At 37.9% G+C, this 27,796-nt stretch overlaps 1 protein-coding gene across 15 annotated transcripts in view; it reads left to right on the plus strand.

Annotated features, from left to right (window-relative positions):
* The window catches only part of tnrc6c1 (trinucleotide repeat containing adaptor 6C1), a 601,775-nt gene that overhangs the window by 467,999 nt on the left and 105,980 nt on the right, over window positions 1–27,796 (plus strand). Inside the window, exons 1-2 of one of the 15 annotated variants that reach the window (XM_073025998.1) lie at window positions 8,772–8,983; window positions 9,293–9,340. The exons of 12 other annotated variants lie outside the window; for them this stretch is intronic. In XM_073025998.1, coding sequence (XP_072882099.1) covers window positions 8,979–8,983; window positions 9,293–9,340 — 53 coding nt within the window. In that variant the 5' untranslated portion in view covers window positions 8,772–8,978. Of the gene's footprint in view, window positions 1–8,771; window positions 8,984–9,130; window positions 9,201–9,292; window positions 9,341–9,472; window positions 9,579–27,796 lie in introns of those variants that run through there. 2 more of the 15 variants (XM_073026001.1, XM_073026005.1) reach the window with 2 other exon arrangements.

A 27,796-nucleotide genomic window follows, 5' to 3' on the forward strand; every position in this document is an offset into this window, starting at 1 on the left:
AATTGATGATAAAGATAAAATTGTTAAATATCGAGTCTGTGAAAATATTTAGAGGAGACTGAGCAATTTCAGAAGACTGAGCTAGGCCGAACTGATACATTTCTTGAGGCAATAATGGATATAGTAGAACTATATACAGTTATATATGGATATAGAATGGATATAGTAGTCAGTGGATGGGACATCCATTGATTTATATAATGTGTTTTAAAACAAGGTCCCAAATAAGAAAATATTGAGAATGATTTGGTAAGAAGTAGAGTGTCCAGTGTATTTTAAACTCTTAGCTTGTTAGTTGCAGCCTGCAGCATTTCCTGCAACAACCAACCTTTTCTAAATGCACACATCCCAGTAATTGCCATGTTCAGGGCAACCAAATATTGCAGCTGATCAATTTAAGAGTCACTGCAAAGTAAATGGGCAATTTGTGTTCGTTACAGCAGAGGCTTAGGCCTGAGAAACAATGAGGAATCAATTTCAAAGCTAATCCTTCCAAACCATATAAGTGAAATTCATTTTTTATCTTTGTTCTGTCCTTAAGGAAAATAACATTTGAGATGCAAAAGGATTCCAAGAAAATAAGGGGGCACCAAAATCAGAATATTACCTTCCTTGGCTATTCTTGCGCATGTTTTTACAGCTTATTATAGTACAAAGTTAAGAGTCAGAGAGCAAATTGTTTCACACACTGACCAGTGAATCAGCTGTGATGTGTTAGATAACATAGAAAAGCAAAATGTAATTATTTATATTTCTTCATGAATTTAGCAATGAAATAGCTAAAAATGGCACATTTTACTAATATTTTCTTCACAGATAGACTATATTTTATTAAGAGGCTAACTTTGTAATAGATAGATAGATAGATAGATACTTTATTCATCCCCATGGGGAAATTCAACATTTTTTCCAATGTCCCATACACTTGTTGTAGCAAAACTAATTACATACAATACTTAACTCAGTAAAAATATGATATGCATCTAAATAACTCTCTCAAAAAGCATTAATAATAGCTTTTAAAAAGTTCTTAAGTAGTTTACTTAAATACATTAAATACAATCAACCCCGGCACTTTAACATATCTTACTCCTGGCGGTTGAATTGTAAAGCCTAATGGCATTGGGGAGTATTGACCTCTTCATCCTGTCTGAGGAGCATTGCATCGATAGCAACCTGTCGCTGAAACTGCTTCTCTGTCTCTGGATGGTGCTATGTAGAGGATGTTCAGGGTTTTCCATAATTGACCGTAGCCTACTCAGCGCCCTTCGCTCAGCTACCGATGTTATACTCTCCAGTACTTTGCCCACGACAGAGCCCGCCTTCCTTACCAGCTTATTAAGACGTGAGGCGTCCCTCTTCTTAATGCTGCCTCCCCAACACGCCACCACAAAGAAGAGGGCGCTCTCCACAACTGACCTATAGAACATCTTCAGCATCTCACTATAAACATAGAATGACGCCAACCTTCTAAGGAAGTACAGTCGACTCTGTGCCTTCCTGCACAAGGCATCTGTGTTGGCAGTCCAGTCTAGCTTCTCGTCTAACTGTACTCCCAGATACTTGTAGGTCTTAACCTGCTCCACACATTCTCCATTAATGATCACTGGCTCCATATGAGGCCTAGATCTCCTAAAGTCCACCACCATCTCCTTGGTCTTGGTGATATTGAGACGCAGGTAGTTTGAGTTGCACCATATCACAAAGTCCTGTATCAGTTTCCTATACTCCTCCTCCTGTCCATTCCTGACACACCCCACTATGGCCGTGTCGTCAGCGAACTTCTGCACATGGCAGGACTCCGAGTTATATTGGAAGTCTGATGTGTACAGGGTGAACAGGACCGGAGAGAGCACGGTCCCCTGCGGCGCTCCTGTGCTGCTGACCACCGTGTCAGACCTACAGTCTCCCAACCACACATACTGAGGTCTATCTGTCAAGTAGTCCACTATCCAATCCACCATGTGAGAGTCTACTCCCATCTCCGTTAGTTTGTGCCTTAAGATCTTGGGCTGGATGGTGTTAAAGGCACTAGAGAAGTCCAGGAATGTAATCCTCACAGCACCACTGACCCCATCTAGGTGAGAGAGGGATTTGTGCAGCAAATACGTGATAGCATCCTCCACTCCCACCTTCTCCTTATACGCAAACTGAAGAGGATCCCGGGCGTGCCTGGTTTGAGGCCTCAGATTCTGTATTATCAGCCGCTTCATGGTCTTCATCACGTGCGACGTCAAGGCAACAGGTCTGAAGTCATTCAACTCCTTTGGTTGTGGTTTCTTCGGTACTGGGACAATACAGGATGTTTTCCACTGTCTACCAAACCATTTTCCAATAAAATTTCTATGAAATGATATCAGCTATAGGAGGGACATTGAAAATCTATCTGAGTTGTGCCACAATGGAAACCTCTCACTCAATGTCAGCAATACCAAGGAGTTGATTATTAACTTTGGGAGAAGGAAACTGGAGTCTATCTGCCAGTTCTCATTGGGGGATCAGAGGTGGAGAGCAACATCAACATTAAATTCCTCAGTGATATCATTTCAAAGGATCTTTTCTGGGTCCAGCATATTAAGAAGAAAGCACAGCAGAGCCTCTACTTTCTTAGAAGTTTGCATAGATTCGGCATGTCATCTAAAACATTGATAAACTTCTAAAGATCTGTGGTGGAGAGCATATTGTCTGGTTGCATCAAGGCCTGAACCAACAATATCCTTAAATGAAATATCTTACAAATGTAGTGGATATGGCCCAGTCCATCACAGGTAAAGTCCTCCCCTCCATTGAGCACATCTATATGAAGCACTGTCACAGGAAAGCAGCATCCATCTTTTACGACCCCCACCATCCAGGCCATGTTCCCTTCTTGCTGCTGCCATAAAAAAAACGTACATGAGCCTCAGGACCCACACGACCATACTCAGGAACAGTTACTACCCCTCAACCACCAGGTGCTTGAATCAGAGAGGATAACTTCACTTGTCCTTTCACTGAACCGTACCCAGAACTATGGACTCACTTTCAAGGACTCTTCCTCCCATGTTTTCTACATTTGTTGCTTACTTATTAGTTATTATTATTATTACTTTTTTTTCTTTTTGTATTTGCACAGTTTGTTGTCTTTTGCACATTGGCTGTTGTCTATCCAATTGGGAGTGGTCTTTCATTGATTCTACTGTGTTCCTGTATTTATTGTGAATGCCCACAACAAAATGAATCTCAAAATTATCCATATTGGGATATACGTACTTTGATAATAAACTTAATTTGAACTTTGAACAGATATGCATATCACTTAGTTTGCAATTGGTTTTCATTGTATTTTATTTGTTTTGAAGAAATCAAATGTGTAGTCTTAAATTTGTCCCTGCAAGAATTATAGAACTATGGTTTTCTTGTTAAGAAATTAATTTCCAATTATAAACAGTGGATGATATGCAATATGGCAATCCTTTCATAAGACAAAACAGTGTAAGAAATCCTTTTAGGTAATGTAAACAGGTAAATAATATAGGTAAATGCAATTAATACTTAAATTTTCATATTTGGTAAAGTTGAATTGTTTTCACAATAGAAAATCTATTCTGCAAAGTCAATTGAGAGAGTTCTTCAATGACATATGCACTTATGATATTTAAAGGAAGCACTTCATACATCCTACTGGTCAAATTTTCCACAAAGGAAATCAGAGGTTGTAAAACAACTGTTCATATTGTAGAAACATTGTCTCCAAGTGGTTTAGGAAAGACAGTGGAGAAATGATTTCAATTTTTATTTGTATTAAAGCTGAGGTATTATAGCTGTTACCTTGCTAAAATATCATGGCTAGAAATGTTTAACCAGACTCAAAAAATATAATTTACTTCAATTGAATGTAATGATAATTTAAAAGCTAGCTACTTGTACACTTTCTGCATGTTTTTGCTTTATAGCAGAAATGCACATTCTACATTTACTACACAAAAGCTTTAGTGCAATATAGGCACTTTATTTATCTGTCTAACTCATAAACTATATCACAAATTATGATGATCACTTTGATCGCTTGATCAAGTCGGACAAGAAAAACAAGGCCTACAGTTATAGTGAACTATAAGAGGGTTAATATTGTTTTCGAGCAATGGTTTATATCCATCCAGACCTGTAAGCAGCTGATACTGATGAACTAAATGTCTATTTAAAGTTTAAATATTAAAATGGCTGAATCCCAAAATGATGTTCTTCCAGATCATTTTGTTGCAGAGATATTTCATTTTTAATAGGATATAATATTTGGCATGTTTGCATGTGTTTACAAATAGTGCCATCATTGTCAATCACACTAATATAATTTGTGAGATGTTAAGTTCTGACTCTATCACTAGTGGTGAAACAAAGGAACCAGCACTGCAGTGTTGACGTTGCCATGATAAGTAGAGCTGCTGTGCTGTTTGTAGACAAAGCCATTCACTATAAAATGCGGAGATCTTATATAAAAATCATGATTAGAGCTTAATAATGAAATCTAATTCTGAACCTGGTTAATTATATGGTATTTCTGCTTTAAATGAAATGGCTTGTTTATGCTCCCTTCCCTCACACTCTTAATACACTGAAGATTATTTCATCTTCAATGTCAAATACAATTTGTGCTAACATGGAATACTGAAATGCTATTGTTTGGAACATGCTTAAGGCAGTAGTGAAAACATAAACTGAAAAATGTTATTGAATTTGAACACATTTAAAACTGGGGTATTGCCAATACATTAAATTAAAACAGCTCTGGAACTCACTGAAATGTTGAACTACAGAATTAGTTTCATTATGATTTTTTTATTGGTGGGTTCTTTAGCTTCTATTTTGCAATACTGCATGCAGCTTGTTCTGAGTCTGACACATACAGTTCATTATTTATTCATTTCTCGGACTCTAAATAGATGGAGTGTAACACTGGAACAAGAATTGTGTTCCTTTTCGAGAAAGCTTTGATGGATTTGTGCTCAACATCTATCTTGGTTTGCCAAATGACAAATACAGTGGCCTCTGGGGGTTCCTGTAGCCCACCCCCATCTGAGCATTCTGCAGCCTGCATACCATTTACTGTTTGTTGCAAAGCAAGTACACAAATCCACATTTTGCAGTTATTGATTTTCGTGCTTGTTCATTAGTTGCAGAGGGAACAGAAGCTGCATTGGTAATCTATAATAGAAAGGGATAGCCATGTGAGAGGTTCTGGCTATCGTTCGAACATTAGAGGGCTTTAGCTTATCAAATAGACAGTAAATAGGCTTGTCTACATTGCATTGGCATTGCTGTGTGCCATCTCTTATTTCTGCTCGACAGTTGTTTTCTATTTATGACTCTGACAGTCTCAGTGGAATCCTTGCAGTGCCCTTACAAGAATTTAGAAATCAGTTCAGTTAATGCATCTAGCCAGCACAATTGAACAGAACAAAAACTTAGCTCCTGCAAAATACATACTTGTCTAATTTAAAATTTTTCCTCAGATCTGGTGGAAAACTCAAGGTTGTTCTGCTTTACTTTCTTGAAATTGAATGGTAACAGTGTACTTATTTGTGTCAATTGCCAACATGTCAGAGTAAAAATGATAAATTAATTATAAATCAAAATATTTTTCTCCAGTTTTATATTTTCAGCTGAGAGGGTAGTGTTATGTAGATTCTTGATATGAGACATAGCTCCTTACAAATCAATAAAAATCTGCTATTAAGGTACATCATTTATATTAAATGTAAAGTTTCATTGAGTTTCCATCTTTCAATTGTATCCTTAAATAATTTATAATTTTTTGATATCTGCTGCACCATATAAATTGAGTTTAGCTCTTCCACTCATAGACTGAGTTTAATTGAACCGTAGAGTATTACAGTATGCAGACAGGCTCTTCGGCCCAATTTGTCCATGCCAACTGTGTTGCCTGGGGAGCTAGTCCCGTCTACCTAAGTTTAAACCACAACCCTTTAAACCTCTCCTACACATGTACTTAACTAGATGGCTTTTAAGCATTGCTTATGTTCTGCCAATAATACAAAGCAGAAGCTATACTAAATAGTTAAGTAATGTAAATTATATTTATTAACTTTGTCATTATTAATGAGTTCTTGGTATAGTTGCCAATACTATGATGAAGACATTAAACAGCATAAAACGAACTGTCTCCCAGTACCACTCTCTGACAAGCAATCATATTCCAATGCTTATTATATCATTGTGAAGTTAGTTTTCCATACTTTTCTCCACCAATTTTATCCAAAATCCTGTTTAATATAAACTGGCAACTTGAACTGTTAGTCTGAGAAATAGTTAAATGACTGTAGGAAATCTACACAAGTTCATAGGGAATATTATCCTGATGCTAAATTTCATATTTTCATACTCTGTATGAGTTGCAGCATGTTATCATAGCCATCCACAGTGGTTCAATAGGCATCTAATTGTATTTGTAATTAAATGTCTTCATACTAATATCTTAAGTGATTTTCAATGCAAATGAAATGGTTCCTGTTCATAAAACAATTACTGTTGCTGAATACTTTTGTAGAAATGTACTTTAATCTTAATAGTGTTGGTAGAGCTAAAAATGGGGGAGGGGGTTATTATTAAACAGTAATTTGTTTTTTACAGAGTTGGAAAAAGTTAGACAATTCTGTTTCACATAACATAAAGCAATCAAGTGTTTTTAACTTCTAAAATATACACATATACAATTCATAAACAAGAGGAACCAAAGCAACATACACAATATGAGGGAGGATCTCAGCAGGCCAGGCAGCATCTACGGAAATAAATAAACGATCCTCCTTATCCTCCTCCAATTACTTGAGAAAATATTTTATATGTAAAAATAATATAAACACTTACATCTACAATTAAATGAAATATTTCCATTTACATTGGCTACATCCTTTTAAAATAAATCCTTAGTAAATTGTCACCACTGTACAGTCAACAATCATATTTCAATCAAAAAATGAAGCAGATCTAATTATGTTAGTTCAAAAGAACTTTTAGAATATCCACTATTTGGCATTGATTTAACAGTACCTTACCAGTTACAAACTGCTTGAAAGACTTAAAGAAAAAAGTTCCCCATTGAGATTTTACAATGAATACAATAATTCTCAGCAGGGAAATTCTTTTAGAAATAGTATCTTTCAAGCACTTTAAAACTAAACTCTTGTGAAAATCAATGGCGGCTACTAGATATATTCTGTGATAGTATGCTGCATAGTATAGATGGCATAGATAACTTTATTCCAAATCAAAGAAAAGATTGCTAGGCTGGAAGCCTATTACCATTTTTACTCATACATGTAATGCTCAAAAAGTACAATCGAAGTCTGGATTGATGGATGGGCACAGCACAAAAGAGAAAAAAAGATCGTAAAGAAATTAATCCTGGACTGTCTGCGTAAATATTTTAGCAGCCAATTAGAGTCTTTTAGAAGGTCGTGTGATCACCTGTTTGGGAACCATTCATGAGATGGACAGAGCTAAAATATTAAAAAAAGGATAGACAGTGCAATTAATTTATTATTAAGAAATACAAAATTGTAAGATTCCAAATCCTTTTCATATGGCTAATTTTTTGATCTCAGCCGGTGTAGAGCAATCAGGTTTTAACAACTTGCTCACATGGATTAGAGAAGGGTTTGCGTTCCAATCTTCACCTGGAATCTTTGTTTGGTTTCACCACAGTGCTTTTACAATTAAATAGACTGTTAAGGGTGACTGCCAAGGTTCACATGAAGAGTGATCATAAGGACTGTTAGAACTATACTATGACAACCATTCCGCGCCTTGCAGGGTAGAGATGAAGTAAAAGCAGGAAATCACTAAAAAAAGTTATATTTTAAAAAGTCAATGAAATCATTTAATTCTCTTAAAATTCAAAAAACCATTATTACTACTAAGGCTGCTGGATTATCTGATTACTGACAAGTAGTTACAGATGTTTTACTGTGAATGTTACAGTAGGTGTTTTGAATGAAACAAAGACAGCCCAATCATTGTTATTTAATCCGATAATAAAGAATACAATGTATTTTTCACATACATGTTTGGTTTATCAGATATGATCAGAGAATGAAATGGCAACCGTATTTCCTCTACTGCAGCACAGCAGAGTGCCTATTCAGCTATAATATATTTGATTTTGATTGGGTTATTTCACTAGGTCAAATTAGATAAGCTTTGTATCTATTAAGCAGATGAAGTCGAGCTGTATCAGATCATGTACAATTGACAATTACTAGGTCATTTGTATATGTTAAGGACAGGCTTGTTTGTGGTTGGCTTTTATAGGTGATTGGGCAGTCCGGTTGCCGCAGCAACAAGCCATGGCAGCAAAGTGGCCATGTGACCCTCAGTCGTTCCTGTGATTGGTTGGATGTGGCACCCTGAATGACATTTCACGCTGCTCTCGAAAGAAATATGTTTCTGAAAGTTTCATTGTGTTATTTTCGCTTTATGCTCCCTTCCTTGGCTGTTTACCTGTGACATTATGGATCCTTTCCCCTCCCCTCCTCTATCTGCGTGTGTTAAGCCAGTGAACCAGTCCGAGAATCCAACCCACTCGAAGACATCCAAGCACAACCTAATTTTCAAAAAAGTTTGGCTCGCGTTGCTCTCACGTGACGCGACGGCGCCGTGGCGATAGGTCGGAACCGTCGCCGTGGCAACAGCGGGAGGCGGGACGGTTGGGCGCGAGAGGGAGGGGTGATGTTTGGTTGTGATCACATGTCAGCCAGACAAGGTCAGGGGTCGTTTCCTCAGCCAGATTAGCCGGTTCTTGTCAGTTACAACAAAATGGCTGCTGGAGCACCGTTATCAACAATTTACTGACCGGAGGGGGGGAGAGAGAAAGTGGCTCAACTTTTCCCACCCCCCTCCCTCCTCCTCTGCGCAACCTCCGGCGTTGTTTTATCTCCGCAGTTGGATATTTTCTCCCTTCTAATTTGCACTTTAAATTGATGAGGTTTGTAGTTGCGCTCGTTGCTAGGGCTGTTTGTGCGGTGTTGTGCTGCCGAGGCAGGGGCTGCTGGTGGCTGTCGAGCAGGCGGGTGGCGCTGCTGCTGCCGCCGCCTCACCCCCACCCCCCCGTGTGTTTGTGTCCAATTCGTCTCTCCCCCTCCTCGTTGAGCGATCCCGGCTGTCAGCCGGTGGCCGCATTCTCACAGTTTTGCCATTTAACGGTTTGTCAGATTTATGGCTCTGTGAAAAGGATTTTTTTTTGTCACCTTTTCTTATCCCGCTTCTCTTCTCTTCATCCTCCCGTTCCTTTTAGAGAACCCGAGTTTAAAGCTGCCAAAGAGCCTCAGGAAGAAATTCAAAGGTAAGCTGGGTGATCGCAGCTTGTCTCATTTTTTTTAAAACGCCGAGAGTGGCGTACGTTATTTCTTGCAGAACGGATTTAAATGTCAGAGACGGCTTCACTTGAAGGATTTTAAGAATTGTCTGCGCCGTCGCAAGTAAATCGGTGTGAAGCTACCAGGGACAATTTCAGCTGGTTTGCAGATTAGAGAGCTGTTAATACCGGGGATACCGCTTCCTTCATATCGGTTGATTTTTGGGTGCGTTTACTCTGTGGCGTTAGCGCTAAAAATGGAATGATAAAATTCGGTTTTCGACCCAGGGTCAAACCGTGAAATGACAGGAACACCTTAATGAGATACCGCGGTTTGTTTGCAGGCTTACGAGCTGCAACAATGTGAAATTAAACCGCAGGATCTTTTTGCGATGCTTGGTTTCAATAAGTGATTTCAGATTAGATAAACGTTATCTTTTTTTTCCGGGAAAATGACATTTCCTTAAGTGTCCATGGCTATGCGGTGATTCGGGAGTAACTACATGTCTGTTCTTTTGCCTGGTGCTGAGCTCAAGTGTTGTCTAGATTCTGTTGTTGCGCCAAAGCACTGGCATTTTTGGATCGCTGCCCACGTTGTCTCGTTCTCTCTTCGTACTGTACTTTGTCATTTTTGATGGCTTCTGAGGTGGAATGTGCCTTTTGAGATTAGCTGCAGTGTCTTGCTTGTTTCAGTTTTGAATCTTTCTCCGATTATAATTAAACGGTTTACTGTATTATTTAAATCGTTCATGCAAAACACGCAGATCAGTGTGTGGGTATTCGTTCTGTATCAGAATGCTTTGCATCTCGCAATTTTTGTGAACATTTTAATGCGATTCTGTACGACAATTTATTTGTTAAAGTGAATGTGGCGTCAACCATTTTTAGAAATGTCATTAGATCTCTAACATGTAGGGAATGTTCAGAAAATAAATGCAATTCAGGCTCCAAATTTTGCATTTTTTTTATTGAGTAGCTTTCAATTTTTTGTAGTTTGAATTCTATGTCAAGTATTGTGGGAGGTGTAATGTGTGTGAAATCTGGCAAAACATCCGAATGAATAGATACTCTTTCCTGCAGTTTTTTGTAAATAAGATATTAAAGAAAGTTGGTTATTTCCCATAAGACATTTCATTACCCCTTGATTAAAAAACACAAATTCAGCAAACAGAAAGTGGGAAAAAAAAATCGCCGTGGTTTTTCAAATCTAAAGTTGTTCCCACAATTTGAAATTTTGGGCTGGAAGTTGTGTAAAATGCTACCCATTGATACGAGAGACATTTCCCTGGTGGTTCAGTATGCAGTTGAATTATATAGCCTAGGAATGCTCCAAGCTGGGTATCTACTCTGCTTTTGACTGATTCTTATGGATTGATTTGCTTTAGTATGCCTCATTGAGCCCTTGAATTCCAGAAAGAAAATTTGGCCAAGTTCCCAATTCTGATCACTATTCCTTGGTGCAGATTCAGCTATTAGTCTGAGTTGCATGACCTGAGTCACTCTCAAGATCAAGGCTTGCATTGAAATAATGACCATCTAATTGGGTGCAATGCAAGAGAGTGCCTGATGGCCATGGAACAGCAATCCAATAAGGAGTCAACATCAAGGATGATGAAAGGAGGAATATAACATTAGTCTGACTTGGGCCATACTTGCTAACATCATATTAAAAATCAATCTTTGTGCTGGAAAATGTTCCAAAAATATGCCTTTCTGTTATTAACATATTTGAGTTTATTAAATGTAACTCATCAGCTGTTAATATGTTCTTAGAGTTTTTTAAAATCCTCCTTTTGGATAGAGGTATTTTGCCAAGTAGGGTCTTGATGGTCAGTTTTTCTTTAATTTTTGCTGATGCTATTAGTTGGATTTAAATTATGTATATTATGCTTGGTTTTGTATGACATGCTTTATAAACGCACATTTATTGTTTGGAACTTGGTATACTATTGAAAATATAAATGTCTGTTGATACCTCACCTAGCATAATGCGATTTGAACCAAATTAAGATAGTAACTCTAAAATTCCTGGTAGCCTGTTGTTGCCTCACCTAAGGTAATGTCTTAGAACCAAATGAGGACATTAACTCTAAAATGCCTGGTAGTATTTTAAGTGTATTTACAGATGTCAGTTATTGGAATTGTTTGTATTAATTAAGCAACAATAAGTTGATTGTGCTGCAATAGCAATTGGTTCAGAGAAAAAAAACTGTTGGAAGGTCATTAAATAACTGAGACTTGAGTTTTTATCAAAATTTATCCAAACTTATTGTTAATGAGTTATGAAAGGTCAATGAAGTTATTATCAAAGTTTTGAAATTAATGTTCTAATGCTTGCTCTCTAATAACAGATGTTAATTGCATCAAATTGAAAATGTATAAAATGTCATTGTACCTTTTGAGGACAGTGGGAGAAACAACATAAACAGGTAATTTGGTCAAGTATTTAATAAAAATAATAGCCATGAATTGGAATTTTCATTGGTCTGAACCCTGAATGGTAAATTAATTGGATACTGGGTAGGGAGGAGAACCAAATGCAGAGAAGTGGGTTGTGGTGGAGTTTGGTGCTAACATTTTGAAGGTATGAGCTTTAGCTTCAAGGATATTTCACTATCCTTACATTTACATTTTTGGTGCATGGTATGGAGATGTGTTGGAAAGGTGGGGTACTAGGGAGGTGATACATAATTAAAGAAATTGTGTGGTGGTTCTTAGATTGTAGTAAAGACTTTAGAACAAAATTATCAATTTGATATCAATTATTTTCAGACTTTTAAACAAGGATACCCTGCAAATTGTAATCTTTATATTTTCTTAAAATTATCATTTTCATTCAAAGGAAATGAAAGTAGTCATAATCTGTTGCCATATACAATCAGTAACCCAATAGCTAGAAGCATACAATACAGGATTCTTTAGAAATTGTGCTGGTCATTTGCTCCATAAATTTGAATATACTTGCATAGGATTAAGAATAAAAATTCTTCAATGGAAAATTGACCGAGCCATGTTCAGTCTTGCACTTTCCAATCACCTCTTGTACAGAACTGCTGCGGAGTTTGAGCCCTGAATCTTTGATGTAATACTGCCAGTATGTAGTATTATCACTAAGTGGTGATGCGTTAGAGAAGAACTTGAGATACCTTGGACAGATCTGAAAGTTGTAGTATTTTGAAGAACAGCAATATTCTATTTGAGAACTTGCTGTGTGTAAATTGGCCATTGTGCTTCCCATAATTCCACAGTTACTGCACTTCAAAGGTACTTAGCTGTAAAAGGCTTTGAGGTGCTCTGTGTTTGGGAGACAATTCTGTAGGTGCAAAATTTGCTTTAATATGCCATAAACATGAGGTCCTGCAGACACTGGAATTCCAGAGCAACACACAAAATGAGTAACTCAGCAGGTCAGGCAGCATCAGTGGAAATAAATAAACATTTGATGATTTGGGTCAAGGCCCTTCCTCAGGACTTGGAGAAGGGACTTGGCCCAAAATGTTGACTATTTATTCACTTCCATGGATGTTGCCTGACCTACTGAGTTCTACCAGCATTTTGTGTGCTACTTAAGATGCCATAGCTGCTCAAAATGTGTGCCTGTTAGTACCATTGTATCTCGCACTTGGGAAATAGTTTAAGACCATTAACTTTGTTTTGACATAGGCCTAGATTCAAGATCAGCCAGAATCAAGCTGTTATAGCACACCAAGATTATTGCCAATTATTTTTAAGTACCTTGATAAGTATGAGAGTTGTTACCCAAAAATTTAAATCTTTCAAAAATTAGAGAATTTGAATTCTGTTGCTGAATTCTAATCTATTGTATTCAATTTTTCTGCGTGCTTTTAAAACTGTAGCAAGCAATTCTATTGTGATGAAATCTTTATTGCAGGCATGGCATAGCATCATTGCAAGATTGTTTATTTACCCTCTAGGTCTTTTAAATATCTTTTATTTATACTGAATACACAGTGGGATGCCAACTTTATTATTCTCTGGAAGCCCTATGTGCAGTAACCTGTAGGTTAACAAGTTTGTCACACATGTAATTAACTTGATGTTTTACTTTTCCATTTTCTCAGTATTTAATCATTATTGGTGCTAAATCCATACATTGGAGTGCTTACAGATGTAATTATTTTTCAGCTATAGATAGTCATTGAAATAGCAAAGTTCTACTTGACCTGTCAAAATTGGGTCCTTCAGTGTTTTCCTATTGCTTAAAGCAGTATTTTAACCTTGCACACTTAATAATATTTCAAATTTGTTACTTTGAATATTGATCTTGGCTGTTTACCAGCACATGGGCGTATCTACCTACACCTGTATACGAAGTAACAAAATAAAGAGATCCAAATGAAAAATGATTGTGAAAATTGTAGTTAATATACTGCCTTGTTATGAGCACTGAGTCTCAATTTGTAGATCTAATTTAAGAAGATGTAAAAATTATCATGGCCACCTGTTTTTTTGTGTGGATGATGAGCAAAACATTCTCTGGATGATGTAGCCAACAGCACAAAAAGACATAAGATAAATGAGCCATTATGAAATTATTATTTGTAAAAGTTTTCTGGTGTATTTGGTGTATTTTAAGACAGCAGGAGGTTGAGGGCAAGTACTTAAACTATGATATTTAAGAAAAAATAAGAGATCTAATTGCATTATTTTTATATTAATTTTAAGACTTCTCTATTGGGTTGCAAGGAAGTTTTGTTTGTCATAGATATACAGAATTACACTGCAATTTCAGGGTCCATTATTTTCTTATTTTTAAAGCATTGTTTTTGTCTTTTTAAAAAAAATTCCCCTTGATGCATTGGGACTCCTTAAATTGTTATAGTACCTCCAGAAGTATTTGTACTTCTGAGAAAAATGTTTATTTTGAATGGTATTTTAAAACTACAAGTTGTAGGTGGGTTATGTTTCATGTCCATATTTAATTCTAAACAAGTACTTTCCATTCTTTTAAAATTCAGAATTGAGTGATGTTCCGCACTTGTGTAGTGCATGAGATGTACCCTTGCACAGCTTGTTTTACTGCTGCTTTTTGGAATTTATCTGTCCATAAAATATTACAATAATTGCTTTAGCATCTCTCATTTTCCACCCTAATGATGTGAATTCTGTGATGCTTAAATAACTAACTTTTCAGATAAGATATTGAAAATAGCATCTGAGTAGTCAGCTTTTACTCTGAACTGTATTGTGTTGAAGTTTTGGGAATTTGACTCGAGCCAGCAAACTTCTGCATGTTAGTTGAGCTTAACTATTAAGTAAAAGTATGAGAATAATGTGCAAGTCACTGTCGGAGCAGTGCTGCCAGGATAATCAAGGACACGACCCCACCCAGCCAACACACTTTTTGTCCCTCTTTCCTCCGGGAGAAGGTTCAGGAGCTTCAAGATTCGTACGGCCAGATTTGGGAACAGCTTCTTTCCAACTGTGATAAGACTGCTGAACAGATCCTGACCCGGATCTGGGCCCTACCTTCCAAGTATCCGGACCTGACTTGCACTACCTTACTTTCCCTTTTCTATTTCCTAATTATGATTTATAATTTAAATTTTCATAATACTTACTTCGATTTGTATTTCAGGGAGCACAAAGCGCATAATCAAATATCCCTGTGATGATTGTACGCTCTAGTATCAATTGTTTGGTGACAATAAAAGTTAAGTAAGTCAGTCATTATTGCATGTGGCAGTAGCATACCACCATAAGCTATACCAAACATAATAACATATATTAGTTTGAAGGTTACTTAGTGGAATTTCTAATATTCATGTAGAGTGTGTATTTTCACTTTCTTTGTCATATTGACCTTTGAGTCCTTTGACGTTTCTGTGATCTCCTAGCTTTATAGCAAAATATAGTAAAGGGATTGATAGGTGGGCATTAAACTAGAGCCCAGTCAGAGGGGAATATCAAAGTACAGTTGAAAAGAATTTTGGGAGAGGAACAAAATAATTGAAAATAACCCAAATATTAGGATTGAATGAATTCTAAATACTCTAGGAGTGGGTGTATTGGAGCAATTTGAGCTGATTTTGAGAAGGAAAACTTGAATTAAGTATCAAGAGTTATGTTAGTTTTAATCATTTATAAACTAAAGTAGAAGCTGGCTAAATGCTTTTTAGCTTAAAGCTATTTTTGTTTAGCAGATGGGCTGGTAAGGCAGTGTTACTACCCATTTCTAACGGCTCTTGAGAGAAAATTACATTGGACTGCTGCCTTCAATTGCAGTTGTCCTTTTGATGTTCCCTCAACTGTGTTTTATAGGAAATGTTACTCTCTGGGCTTTACATTCCTTAAATCTATATTGTGTCTGATTTGACAACAGAATTGTGATTATGGCAACATTCAAGAGTAGAATGAATTCTTGCCAAAATGGAATGGCAAATATAGTGTATTTGATTACATCAGTTATACTACAAACCATCATCCTTGAATTGGTGGACTCCAGACATAAGCATATAATGGTTAAGTATTTAAGTGGGACTTTCTGTGGGTAATTTCTACATAAGCAAATATTTTTTAGTGGATAACAAAAACACATATGCCTGTGTAACTCTTTACTTGCAAGGAGTTCCTTCACTTTTTTATCCCCAAAGTAGACTAGCTTTATAGATTTTGATGAAGAAGAAAATGGTGATTCTTGCAAATTCAAAAGTATCAACATAAGAGATGACTATTAAGTCAACTTTTACCTGGATATTCATTTGTGTCTATTTGCTCTTGTCTCATCTAACTTTCTTTTTCTTAAATGCTCATCCAAGTCAGTTGATTGATGGCAGTTAGTTGTGATAAAGCATTCTGTGCTCTCAAAAATCTTCTCATCTGTCACTTTTTGTTTTCATTTTCCTGGTTCTGGATTTTATTTTCCATTCTCAAAAAAGTATACAGTTTACTATTTATCCCCTTAAACCTATTTTGAAAATTCACATTTAGCAAGCCTTTTGATATAGCTACATACAGTAATGAAACTTTGTAGTAGTTAATACCATTCCCCAGCAACCTTGCTCTCCCTAAAACTTTTATAGAGAGTGTACTCTTTATCCTTTTGAATGTTCCAATACTTTGTCTATAATTGAATATAGAGAGCTATTGCACTTTTTTTCCCTGCATGAAATTAAGTGAGATATACAAAAATACAATTTGGCTCAACTTGTCTATGCCATCCTAAAATTTCAAATCAGTTCGTTTATTCATTTTTCTTGCTAGTGTTGCTGGCAAGAACAACAATAATAGTCCTTAGCTGACTATTTTCCTAATCCACTTTGAATGTTGTTTGATATATAGTCATTTTAGAAAGTTTGACATTTCTTATGGACCAGTTAAGGTTGGAAAGACAGATTTTTCTGTGCTGAATGATATTGGTGAATTGGTTGTGTTGTTATTATAAATAATAGTTTTTAAAGTCTTTATTCTTCAATTTAATTTCTGCAGCTGCCATAGTATCTGATGTGTTGATTCATGCTTCAGGGTTACTAGCTGAAATTTAACTGTTACTCTACATACAGATCCAAGGTGTTGTGGCTTTGTTCTTTGAGTATGGCAATGACACTCTATTTTGTAAGCTGTATATGATATTGCTATTGAGTGTCCAATATGTAACTAGTTTCTCACAATCATGAAATATACCATTGAGATCTGTCATATTAGTGCTTTCATAGGTGCTAATGAGTGTGCATCATATATTTTTGAAAATGAGCCATGAGAGTACTTGGTAAAATTTGCTAGGTACATTGTCTATGCATGGAGCAGCGCTTATGATCAGTTATGCTTATTTAAACTCCATAAATTGTTTTGTGTACAGTATAAAATGTTCAATCAGGAATTTTCTTGCTTGGATTCAAATAATTGCTGAATATATAATAGGGAGGTATCGGTTTATAAATCAGGATAAAATCATACTGGGACATAGTCTTGAGTCATTCCATCCCTATTTTTGTTGCTTTGTTCGAAATTAAAGAATAAAATTTGTGCCTGCAAATACCTTGAATGCCAAGTACTAGAGTCTCTCAACGCAATGGTAATGAGATGTTTTACCTGCTACTAAAAACTATGGGTCTGGCAGTGTTGCTGTGGAATATTCCATCCAGCTATGTTCTGTGATGTCATTTGCCCCTTGTAGAAATGTTTGAATGTTTATATAGAAGGATGCTTGTGTTTTCAAATTTTCTAAGTAAAATTAATGAAGTTGTGGTTTACGTTGAATGGCCTCTGGCTCCTTTCTCTAAAGAGCATCTTTAGGATGGTTCCTCAAGTGTTAGTATTGATGACTTGGCACTATAGCTAATACAGGAGTTTATTGGTGCTCAGGAGGTACCTTCATACCACTCTCCTCCTCCCCTCCCCCATTAGATTCTTTTTGTTCAGTTGTAGTGTTGGTAGCCCACATGTCACATACTAAAGCTAGGTGAGAATGAGACCAAAGGACTTGGAAAGGGGCAATGTTCTTTTACTGTGGTTCATTTTGAACAGTACTGTCAAACATTGTACTGCAAAATGTGATCTGTTCTTAGTGGGATATACTGAGGAAAAACTTGCTGCTACTGAAGGTTAGCAACTTATTGGAATATGTCCTCGTATCTTACCCAAGCTTATTTGCCTTCCAGTATAAGGAACCGCTTGTAACTCAGTTCATTTCATAACGTCACTGATTATATATTTATGTCATTAACTGGTAATCAAGGTTAATTCAAAAGTGTTTATGCCCAACTTTAACTGGAGGTCATGCTTTTTAGCAACATGGCAAGAGACTGGGGTTGAGAGTGAAAATGATCAATTGGTGGAGCAGACTTGGTAGGTCTGCTCTAATGTCTGATAGTCTTAACCACTGTTAGTGTTAATTTTCTTGAAGATTTAGTAAATATGAATTAATTTACTGAGCAACTTTGGTCAACTGTTTTAAGTGAACTGTTTGGGTCAAAACCTGGGAGTTGATCTCAGCAAAAAACAAATTGTCTAGTCAATGTAAGGACATATTACTTTATTGCTTATATCAACTACGTAATTAACTGTACTGAAGAAGGGTCTCGAGCCGAAACGTCAACTGTTTATTCATTTCTATAGATGTTGCCTGCCTGCTGAGTTCCTCCAGCATTTTGTGTGTGTTGTTTCATATTTCCAGCATGTACAGAATCTCTTGTTTATAATAGTTGCTTATTGGCTGCTCTGTTTCCTTGCTTAGTAACTATGCCTAAAGGAAAAATTCTTAATTAGATTTGAGACTCTTTCGGATGCTCTGCTGCCACAGAAAGCTTCTAAGTGTTTTCGATGTATTGATCAAATTCTAAATCAAACCTGATGCACAATGACAGTGTTATTCCTCCTGATAGTCAAAAATATACAGTTTTGGTCCAGAGGAAAATTATGATCCAGGTCTGAGTCCTACACATACAGTTGCCATACTTTGACTCTGTTTATAGACAGTTACTTTTTAAAGTGCTCATCCTTAAATTCAAATTTATTTAATGTCTCTGCTGTTACATGTAGGCAACCCTGCTGGAATTTTGGATTTGTTCACCTCAGTAGACAGTGCATAATACAATTCTTTGTGCCAGCATAATTGCTGTCTTCAACTCTGCACCTTTCCCATCCTCTTCTGAAGTCCATTTTATGCTGTTCCTTTTAAACAGGTTTCTTTTTGGTTGTTGTCTCTTACCATTTCTTGGCTTCTACAATTTGTTAACGTTCCCTTCAAGGAGACTTTAGGGAAATCGGCCTATGTTGAATGTGCCATGAAATGCAAGTTGTTTTCGAGTGAGTTTTTCTTTAAAGAATGGATGATTTTGCAAGCTCACACAAACAAGAACCATGCTTTATGGAGCTACAAATTAAAGAATTTTATTATATGCTCAACATTTTTTTTTCTTGATCTTTTGGACAATTGGAAGATCGTGGATAGCATAGTTTGGATGTTTCCAATAATTTCCTTTGACATTATATATGTAATAACTACAAAAAGCAAAGTGACACTTTCAGTCTTAAGACAAGTAATGCATTAATTGTCTGATATGCCAACTGATGCTGTTATTTGCAATTATTGAAGCCTGTCATCATGATTGAAGCCTGTCATCACTAGTTAGGTGGTGTAGTCATGGGAAAATAGCGATGTCATGTGGACTCATAGAAATGCATACAATTTTTTCAAAATGATTTTTTTTCCAAGAGTCAAAACTGACATGTATTCTTGATTCCTTACATCTTTAGAAAGTGCTGGTGAATCACTCCTGTGAGCTGCTGCACTCCATCTTGTGAATGTATTCTTATGATATTGTTGGGATGGTGTTTCCATAATGTGCACATTGTGACAATGGAGACAATATAGGAATGTTATAGATTTCTAAACTGGGGTAGCTTCTGACTTCATTGGTGCTGGAGATCAGTATTTCTATTTGCTTTCATCTTGTGTTTTTCATAGCACTTATTTAGTTTGCAAGGTGTCAGAATAGTTCAGGTGAGTAACTTTATGTGGATTTCCGGAGGAGCCCTTGAAACTCACACAACCTTCATGCACATTACAAACCTGAGTCTTCTGAATCACTTTTTATTGTTCTTGCACTCAACCACTAACATTATGTTTCTCTCCAAGCTTATTGGACATATCTTTGTCTTTTTTGAATGAATGTGAAGGTTAAACATCATTCAGGTAACAAGGAAGATCTGCATTTTATTCTTTAAGCTCGAATCTCTTAGAAGGTGGTACAGCATGTCCATATGGTTGGTTGAAGTGAGGTGATGACCTTAATTTCACAAGTTCCCAACGTACCTCATATTTAATATAGAACTATTGATCAAAGATATATCTGCAATTAAACATGAAAATTGTTCCACTTGATTGATCTTTGTCATGGATTATGTTCATTATAGCTCTTGACTAACAAACTATATATAATGAACTTCTTTGAAAATTTTACCTAGTGACAATGCATTTTATTTGTATACTCCTAGACACATTGCAAATTTGCTGGATTTACAATTTTAGCAAAATCACAAGTCTTTCTGATTTGCTTTAAGAAAATTGCTAGGAAAGTACTATATAAAATTCTCAAATGCTATTTTAAAAAAAATGCTAAATCTGCAATTTTGTAACATGGACAACATATACATGTATATTGCTCCACACTTGCGAAATATATTTTATTCAGTGAAGCTCCTGCTTGACTGAGTTGTGAGTTAGAGCAGCAGACTAACATTTAATCTGCTTATTTGTCCTATACGTGTCATAATTTGTATCCTGAAAGATTCATTATTATTATTAAGCATTTCCAAGCTGGTAGTCTTGGCTACACTTCCTTAGCAATATGCATCAATTAAACCTCAGAAGCAGGTTTATTGTATATTTTCCATTCCATAAATGACCATATATGTGACATTGCCATTGTGTGCTGGATACGATGGGTTTTATGATACTTATGGAACACCACCTGTAACTAGCAGTGGAGACTTTTCATTCAGTAATGGCTGGAATTGAATCCAATGACATTTGTGAAAGGTAAATGTCTTATTTGCTGTACCACCTGGTTTCCTTGTATGCTAAATAGAAATACTTGTTCCGAAGTATAGTTTGAATTAAAGTATAGTGCCTTGAGTTACTAATTAATCTATCTAGAGGGTCAATATGTTACTTTGTGCTGATTAGATATTCATGAGGGTACTGCATTTTGTAGAATTTTTTTAGGCTTACTGACCTGATGTTGAAAGTGTTCCTAAAATATTGGGAAATTCTTCAGTTTTTCGGAAGGAAAAATAATGCCACATGTATGCTACAGGGTTGTAACAGGTATGTACAAAATCTGTAAGATGTACTTGGTTCAGCTCTTTTTCTTTGAGCTGCAACTAGCAATGTTGGGGTAAAACTTTTAATCAACTTCGGGTGAATCTTAATCCACAGTTCAATTAACCGTTTAGGCATAGAATCATAGAAATCTACAGCACATTACAGGCCCTTTGGCCCACAATGTTGTGCCGACCATGTAATCTACTCTAGAAACTGTCTAGAATTACCCTACTACATAGCCCTCTATCTTGCTATGCTCCATGTAGCTATCTAAGAGATTCTTAAAAGACTGCTCTACCACTGTCACTGGCAGTGCATTCCACACACCCACCACTCTGTTCACAGCAACTTAATTCTGACATCCCCCTTGTACCTATTTTCAAGCACCTTAAAATCTTAAAACAAGATTAGCAAAAGCCTTTAATTGCTACAATCCTGATAAATATAAAGACTCTGCTCTTCAAGACTGCTTTGAGCACACTGACTGGCACATGTTCAGGGAAGCTGCAACCGATGGCAACTCCACCAACTTAGAGGAGTACACAGCATCAATGACCAGCCACATCATCAAGTGCATTGATGATGTCACTGTGTCCAAGACCATCACTACACGCGCTAACCAGAAGCCATGGATGACCGCAGAGGTATGTGTGCTGCTGAGGACCCGTGACTCCGCCTTCAGAGCAGGTGATAAGGCAGTCCTAACAACAGCAAGGGCCAAATTGTCCGGGGCCATCAGAGAGGTAAAGCGTGCACACGACCAGCAAATCCACAGCCACTTCCAGGATAGTGGCGACACGCGGTGCATGTGGAAGGGCATTCAGGACGTCAACTACAGGACAACATCACCTGACTCTACGGGTGATGCCTCCCTCCCAGATGTGCTGAACAACTTCTATGCTCGTTTTGAGGCGGAAAATGACGTGGCAGCTAGGAAGTCCACCCCTCGTCCAAATGACCAGGTGCTGTGTCTCACCGTGGCTGATGTGAGAAGAACCCTGTGCAGGGTCAACCCACGGAAGGCTGCTGGACTAGAAAATATTCCTGGTAGAGTGCTTAGAGGATGTGCAGACCAGTTAGCAGATATTCTCACTGACATCTTCAACGTCTCCCTGAGCAGCGCCATCGTTCCAACGTGCTTCAAGGCCGCCACCATTGTTCCCGTGCCAAAGAAGTCTTCAGTGTCCTGCCTCAATGACTACCGTCCAGTTGCACTCGCATCCATCATCATGAAGTGTTTCAAGAGGCTTGTCATGAGGCACATCAAGATCATGCTGCCCCTCTCACTGGACCCCCTGCAGTTTGTGTACCGTCCCAACCATTCAACAGACAACACCATTGCCATCACTCTGCACCTGGCCCTAACCCACATGGACAAAAAAGACACATACGTTCGAATGCTGTTCATAAGCTTCAGTTCTGCATTTAACACAATCATTTCTCAGAAACTGATTGGAATGCTGAGCCTACTGGGCCTGAACACCTCCCTCTGCAACTAGATTCTAGACTTCCTGACTGGGAGACCTCAGTCAGTCTGGATCGGGAACAGCATCTCCAACACCATCACACTGAGCACGGGGGCCCCCCAGGGCTGTGTGCTCAGTCCACTGTTGTTCACTGTGCTGACCCATGATTGTGCTGCAACACACAACTCGAACCACATCATGTTCACTGATGACATGACCGTGGTGGGGCTCATCAGCAAGAATGACGAGTCAGCATACAGAGAGGAGGTGCAGTGGCTAACGGACTGGTGTAGAGCCAACAACCTGTCTCTGAATGTGAACAAAACAAAAGAGATGGTTGTTGACTTTAGGAGGGCACAGAGCGACCATTCTCAGCTGAACATCGATGGCTCCTCTGTAGAGATCGTGAAGAGCACCAAGTTTCTTGGGGTGGAGAATATCACCTGGTCCCTCAACACCAGCTCCATAGCAAAGAAAGCCCAGCAGCATCTCTACTTTCTGTGAAGGCTGAGGAAAGTCCATCTCCCACCCCACATCCTCATCACATTCTACAGTGGTCGTATTGAGAGCATCCTGAGCAGCTGCATCACTGCTTGGCTGGGAAATTGCACCATCTCGGATCACAAGACCTTGCAGCAGATAGTGAGTTAGCTGAGAAGATCATTGGGGTCTCTCTTCCCGCCATTACAAACATTTACACTACATGCTGCATCTGCAAAGCAAACAGCATTACGAAGGACCCCACGCACCCCTCATACAAACTCTTCTCCCTCCTGCCATCTGGGAAAAGGCACCAAAGCATTCGGGCTCTCACGACCAGACTATGTAACAGTTTCTTTCCCCAAGCTATCAGACTCCTCAATACCCAGAGCCTGGACTGACACGAACTTACTGCCCTCTACTGTGCCTATTGTCTTGTTTATTATTTATTGTAATGCCTGCACTGTTTTGTGCACTTTATGCAGTCCTGGGTAGGTCTGTAGTCTAGTGTAGTTTTTTTTGTGTTTTTACGTAGTTCAGTGTAGTTTTTATACTGTTTCATGTAACACCATGGTCCAGAAAAATGTTGTCTCATTTTTACTGTGTACTGAATCAGCAGTTATGGTCGAAATGACAATAAAAAAATGACTTGATGTATACATTTCCTGATAGTAAAGGTGAATTATTTGGGGAATCTGTGAGCCAAGCAATGTTTTAACTTATTTAAACCAAAGTAACCTACAACTTAGTGCAAGTTACCTGAAACTTGGCTTTAGAAAGTTACTTTTTAAGTATTAAAAAGATGTGTGCCTTCAAAAATGTGTCTGTATTCCATATCAATGTCTTGAATGTAGATTTTGCAGAAGAAGGAAAACAATACAGTTGGTTTACAGTTTCATTAGAGCTCCATTCCTGGGAACTGTATGTAAACCAAATGGTTCACAAGTTGGAAATTAGCAAAAACAGCACGTGAGAGACAAATGTAACAGGAGAGTGAGCAGATTGAGGAAAGTGGCCACCAGCCAGCCTTGCTGACTCAGTGAAAGTGTGACTAGGACTGCTCAGTGCTTTTGGTTCTGGTCAGCTCGATTCAACACCTGATTAATGCAGGTCAGGGTGGGGGTTATGTGGGCAATATGAAATCGTGGAAATGCCACATTACCAGCCAGCAGGAGACTGTTGCAGCCACACGGCAGCAAGCAAAGTTTTGAACCACGTGACTAAGAGCACATTGAATGAAGCTTGACAAGACAAATCCCCTCAAGCATGAGAGTTGATTCTCCAATTGCTTGTTTTAGAGCACTGAAGAGTACAGCAAAGGAATAGGCCCTTTCAGCCCATAATGTTGTGCTGAACTAATTTAAAGGTCCATCTAAACTAATCCCTCCTGGCTATATAATGTCCAGAACCTTGAATATTCAAGGTTCCTATCTAGGAGCCTACTGAACATCTCTATCATCCACAAAGCTTTTAACCCACCCATCTGTGTTTCCATCTACAAACATTTGTATGTTTTCATCCAGGTTATTTAAATATATCACAAATAGCAGAAGTCTCTGTATATATCCCTGTGGAACACCACCAGTCACAGACCTTCATCCAGATTAAGTACCATTAACCACTACCCTGTGCGTTCTATGGACAAGCCAATTCTGAATCCAAAAGGCCAATTCTCTGTGAATTCCATAATCATATCTTCTGGATGAGCTTCCCATGGACACCTTGTCAAGCCCTTTCCTTACTGATATTCATGTAAATAACATCTCAGATCTATTTTCATCAGTCACCTTCCTCACCTTCTCAAAACTTATTCAAGTTAGTAGGATATGACTTGCTCCACGCAAATCCAGACTGGCTGTCTCAAGTTTGGCCATGGTTTTCCAAATGCTTAAATCCTCTCCCAAAGTATCCTCTCCAGTAACTTTCTTATCATTGATGTGAGATTTGTTGGTCTGTGGTTTCTAGGATTATCCCTATCCTCTTGAAAATGGAACAACATTAGCTACTTGCCAGTCCTCTGGGATCATGCCTGTGGCTAGAGAGGACACAAAGATATTGGTAAAGTCTCTAATAATCTTATCTTTTGCCTCTTCTTAATAACCTTTGGTATATCCCATTTAGGGCTTAGGGACTTGTACACCTTAATGTTAGAGAGACTACTATTCCATTTTCTTGAAATGCCCTAGCAAATTAACACTGTCAATGCTGTTCTCCCTATTCTCCACATCCCTGATAAATACAGAAAAGTACTGCAAAGTACTCAGTTTTGAAAAACTTTTAATCATAGACATGGTTGTGTCTGGCTAATGTAGAATTAAATATAGAATTTAATCCTTATTGCACGCTGTAATATGAATTGATATTATGCTAATATGAATGCCAAGACCCAGGATTCTCTTCAGCAATAACCCTGTTTCATTGAACCACAAAAGATCTAGAGTTGTACTGTATTTATTAACACGGAACAGAGCAAGTTTGTAAATCTGGCGGAAGCAAAGAATGTTGGGTATGGCAAGGGTGGTGTGCCCTTGAGGGATTGTGGGACAAATGGCAGAGGAGGGGTAGGGGTGGCAGGATTATAGACACACCCAACCCTGTCATAGTAGGCAAAGTCATTTGATTTCAAACCATTGGTTACTGATCATTATAGAATGTTTCTCTAGTGCTTCTTGCTTCCTTTTCTCCCTTTCCCAACCATGACTCCCCTCTCCCTGATCCCCTTCCCACTCTCAGTCACAGTAGAGTCTTGTATCAGAATCAGTTTTATCATTACTCACAGATGTCATGAAACTTGTTTTTTTTTTGGGCTGATGTACAGTGCAATATATAAATTTACTACAGTTCTGTGCAAAAATCTAAGACATCCTAGCTATATATGTACCTAAGACTTTTGCATAGTATGTTATGATGTTGCCTACTTGTATCTTTTACTTTTTAACTTAAAATCTTTACCTTTTTTTTAATGTAACTTGCACAAACTTCTGGAGGAACTTAGCAGGCCAAGCAGTGTCTAGAAAAAGAGTACAGTTGACTTTTCAGGCCGAAAGGTTGCTGAAGGGTTTCAGTCTGAAACATCGACTGTACTCTTTTCCTAGATGCTGCCTGGCTTGCTGAGTTCCTCCAGCATTTTGTGTGTGTTGCTCAGATTTCCAGTATTTGCATATTTTCTCTTGCCTTTTTCTTAAATGCTTTTGGGGACGCAGTAGCTTTATCTAGTGTAATAACATTCAACTTTGCTTCCAACTATTGCTTCCTGCTTTTTCTGATGGATCTGGACATTTTTGCAATAATTATATAGCACTGTGTGTATGTTAAAAGACTGGTATTTAGTACTAGTTTCCCACGTTTGTTTTAACCCATCTAATCTACACTGGCAACATGGCCAATATGTATGAATTCAAATTCTATATGGCAACTAGAATAAAAACCTTGGGCAATTTCTCATGTTCATATTTTAAGGAAGTAATTGCCATACCTGGCCTGTTGCATTTAACAAAGACTCAGTGTACATGAAACAACAAAAAAATCCACATTGTTCTTTGATGCAGAGGAATCTTCACAGCACTGTGGTGCAATCTTATGGACAGCAAGTCCTGCCTTCATAGTGAGTCCACACTCACTGTTTTTGCCCTTTATCAACCTATTCTGGGCTTTCAGTGGAGTGGCAGCAGAATTACGTTCATTATAATCTGTAATCTTATAGCCTATCATGTTGCTCAAGTTTATGGTTGCTTTTGGACCATAGGTCATCATTAAGAGGCATGCTAGGAGTTGCAATATGTGAAACTAAACTGACATGCTAACAAAGAGAAAAATTCAAGTATACATGCATGAATACTGTACAATAAAAGTCAAGTACAAATGCCATTTCACAGTAAATAAATTAGATTAAAGGTCTGGAGTCCTGGCCCATCCTGTTTTGAAGTGGATGCTCAATGAACATATGCAATGTTGACATAATTTCAGTAGGCAAAGCTGGAGTATACATAGCTATTTTCAGTCAGAGATGCTAAGCATGTGATCAATCGTAGACACTTCCTGAAGACTATCATTCTTTCTGAAGTTGCCATCATTTTGGAAGCCTGCTTTCAACCAATTGAATTCACTCCATGTAATTAACATACACAATATGTTGGAGGAACTCAGCAGGCCAGGCAGCACCTATGGAAACGAATAAACAGTCAACGTTTCTGGGCAAGACCCTTCATCAGGACTGGTGGAAAAAAAAAGATGAGAAGTCAGAGTTAGAAGGTGTGGAGAGGGGAGGAAGAAATAAAGGTAATAGGTGATGGGTGAAAGTGGGGGAGGTGAGGGGTGAAGTAAAGAACTGGAAAGCTGATTGGTGAAAGAGATAAAGGGTTGGAGAAGGGGTAAACTGATAGGAGAGGACAGAGGGCCATGGAAGGAAGGGAAGGGCAAGGAGAACCAGAGGGAGGTGACGAGCAGGTAAGGAGATATGGTGAGAGAGGGACATGGAATGGGAAAGATAAATGAAAGGGGGGGGGGGGGCGCCACTACCAGAAGTTCAAGAAGTTGATGTTCATGCCATCAGGTTGGAAGCTATCCAGATGGTGTATAAGGTGCTGCTGCTCCAACCTAAAGTTGGCCTCATTGCAAGTGGAGGAGGCCATGGCCTGGTATGTCGAAATGGAAAGTAGAATGAAAATGGGTGGCCACAGGGAGATCTGGCTTTTTCTGGCGGACAGAAGA

Source organism: Hemitrygon akajei, chromosome 22 (genome assembly GCF_048418815.1).
Source record: "Hemitrygon akajei chromosome 22, sHemAka1.3, whole genome shotgun sequence".
Classification (NCBI taxonomy): Eukaryota; Metazoa; Chordata; class Chondrichthyes; order Myliobatiformes; family Dasyatidae; genus Hemitrygon; species Hemitrygon akajei.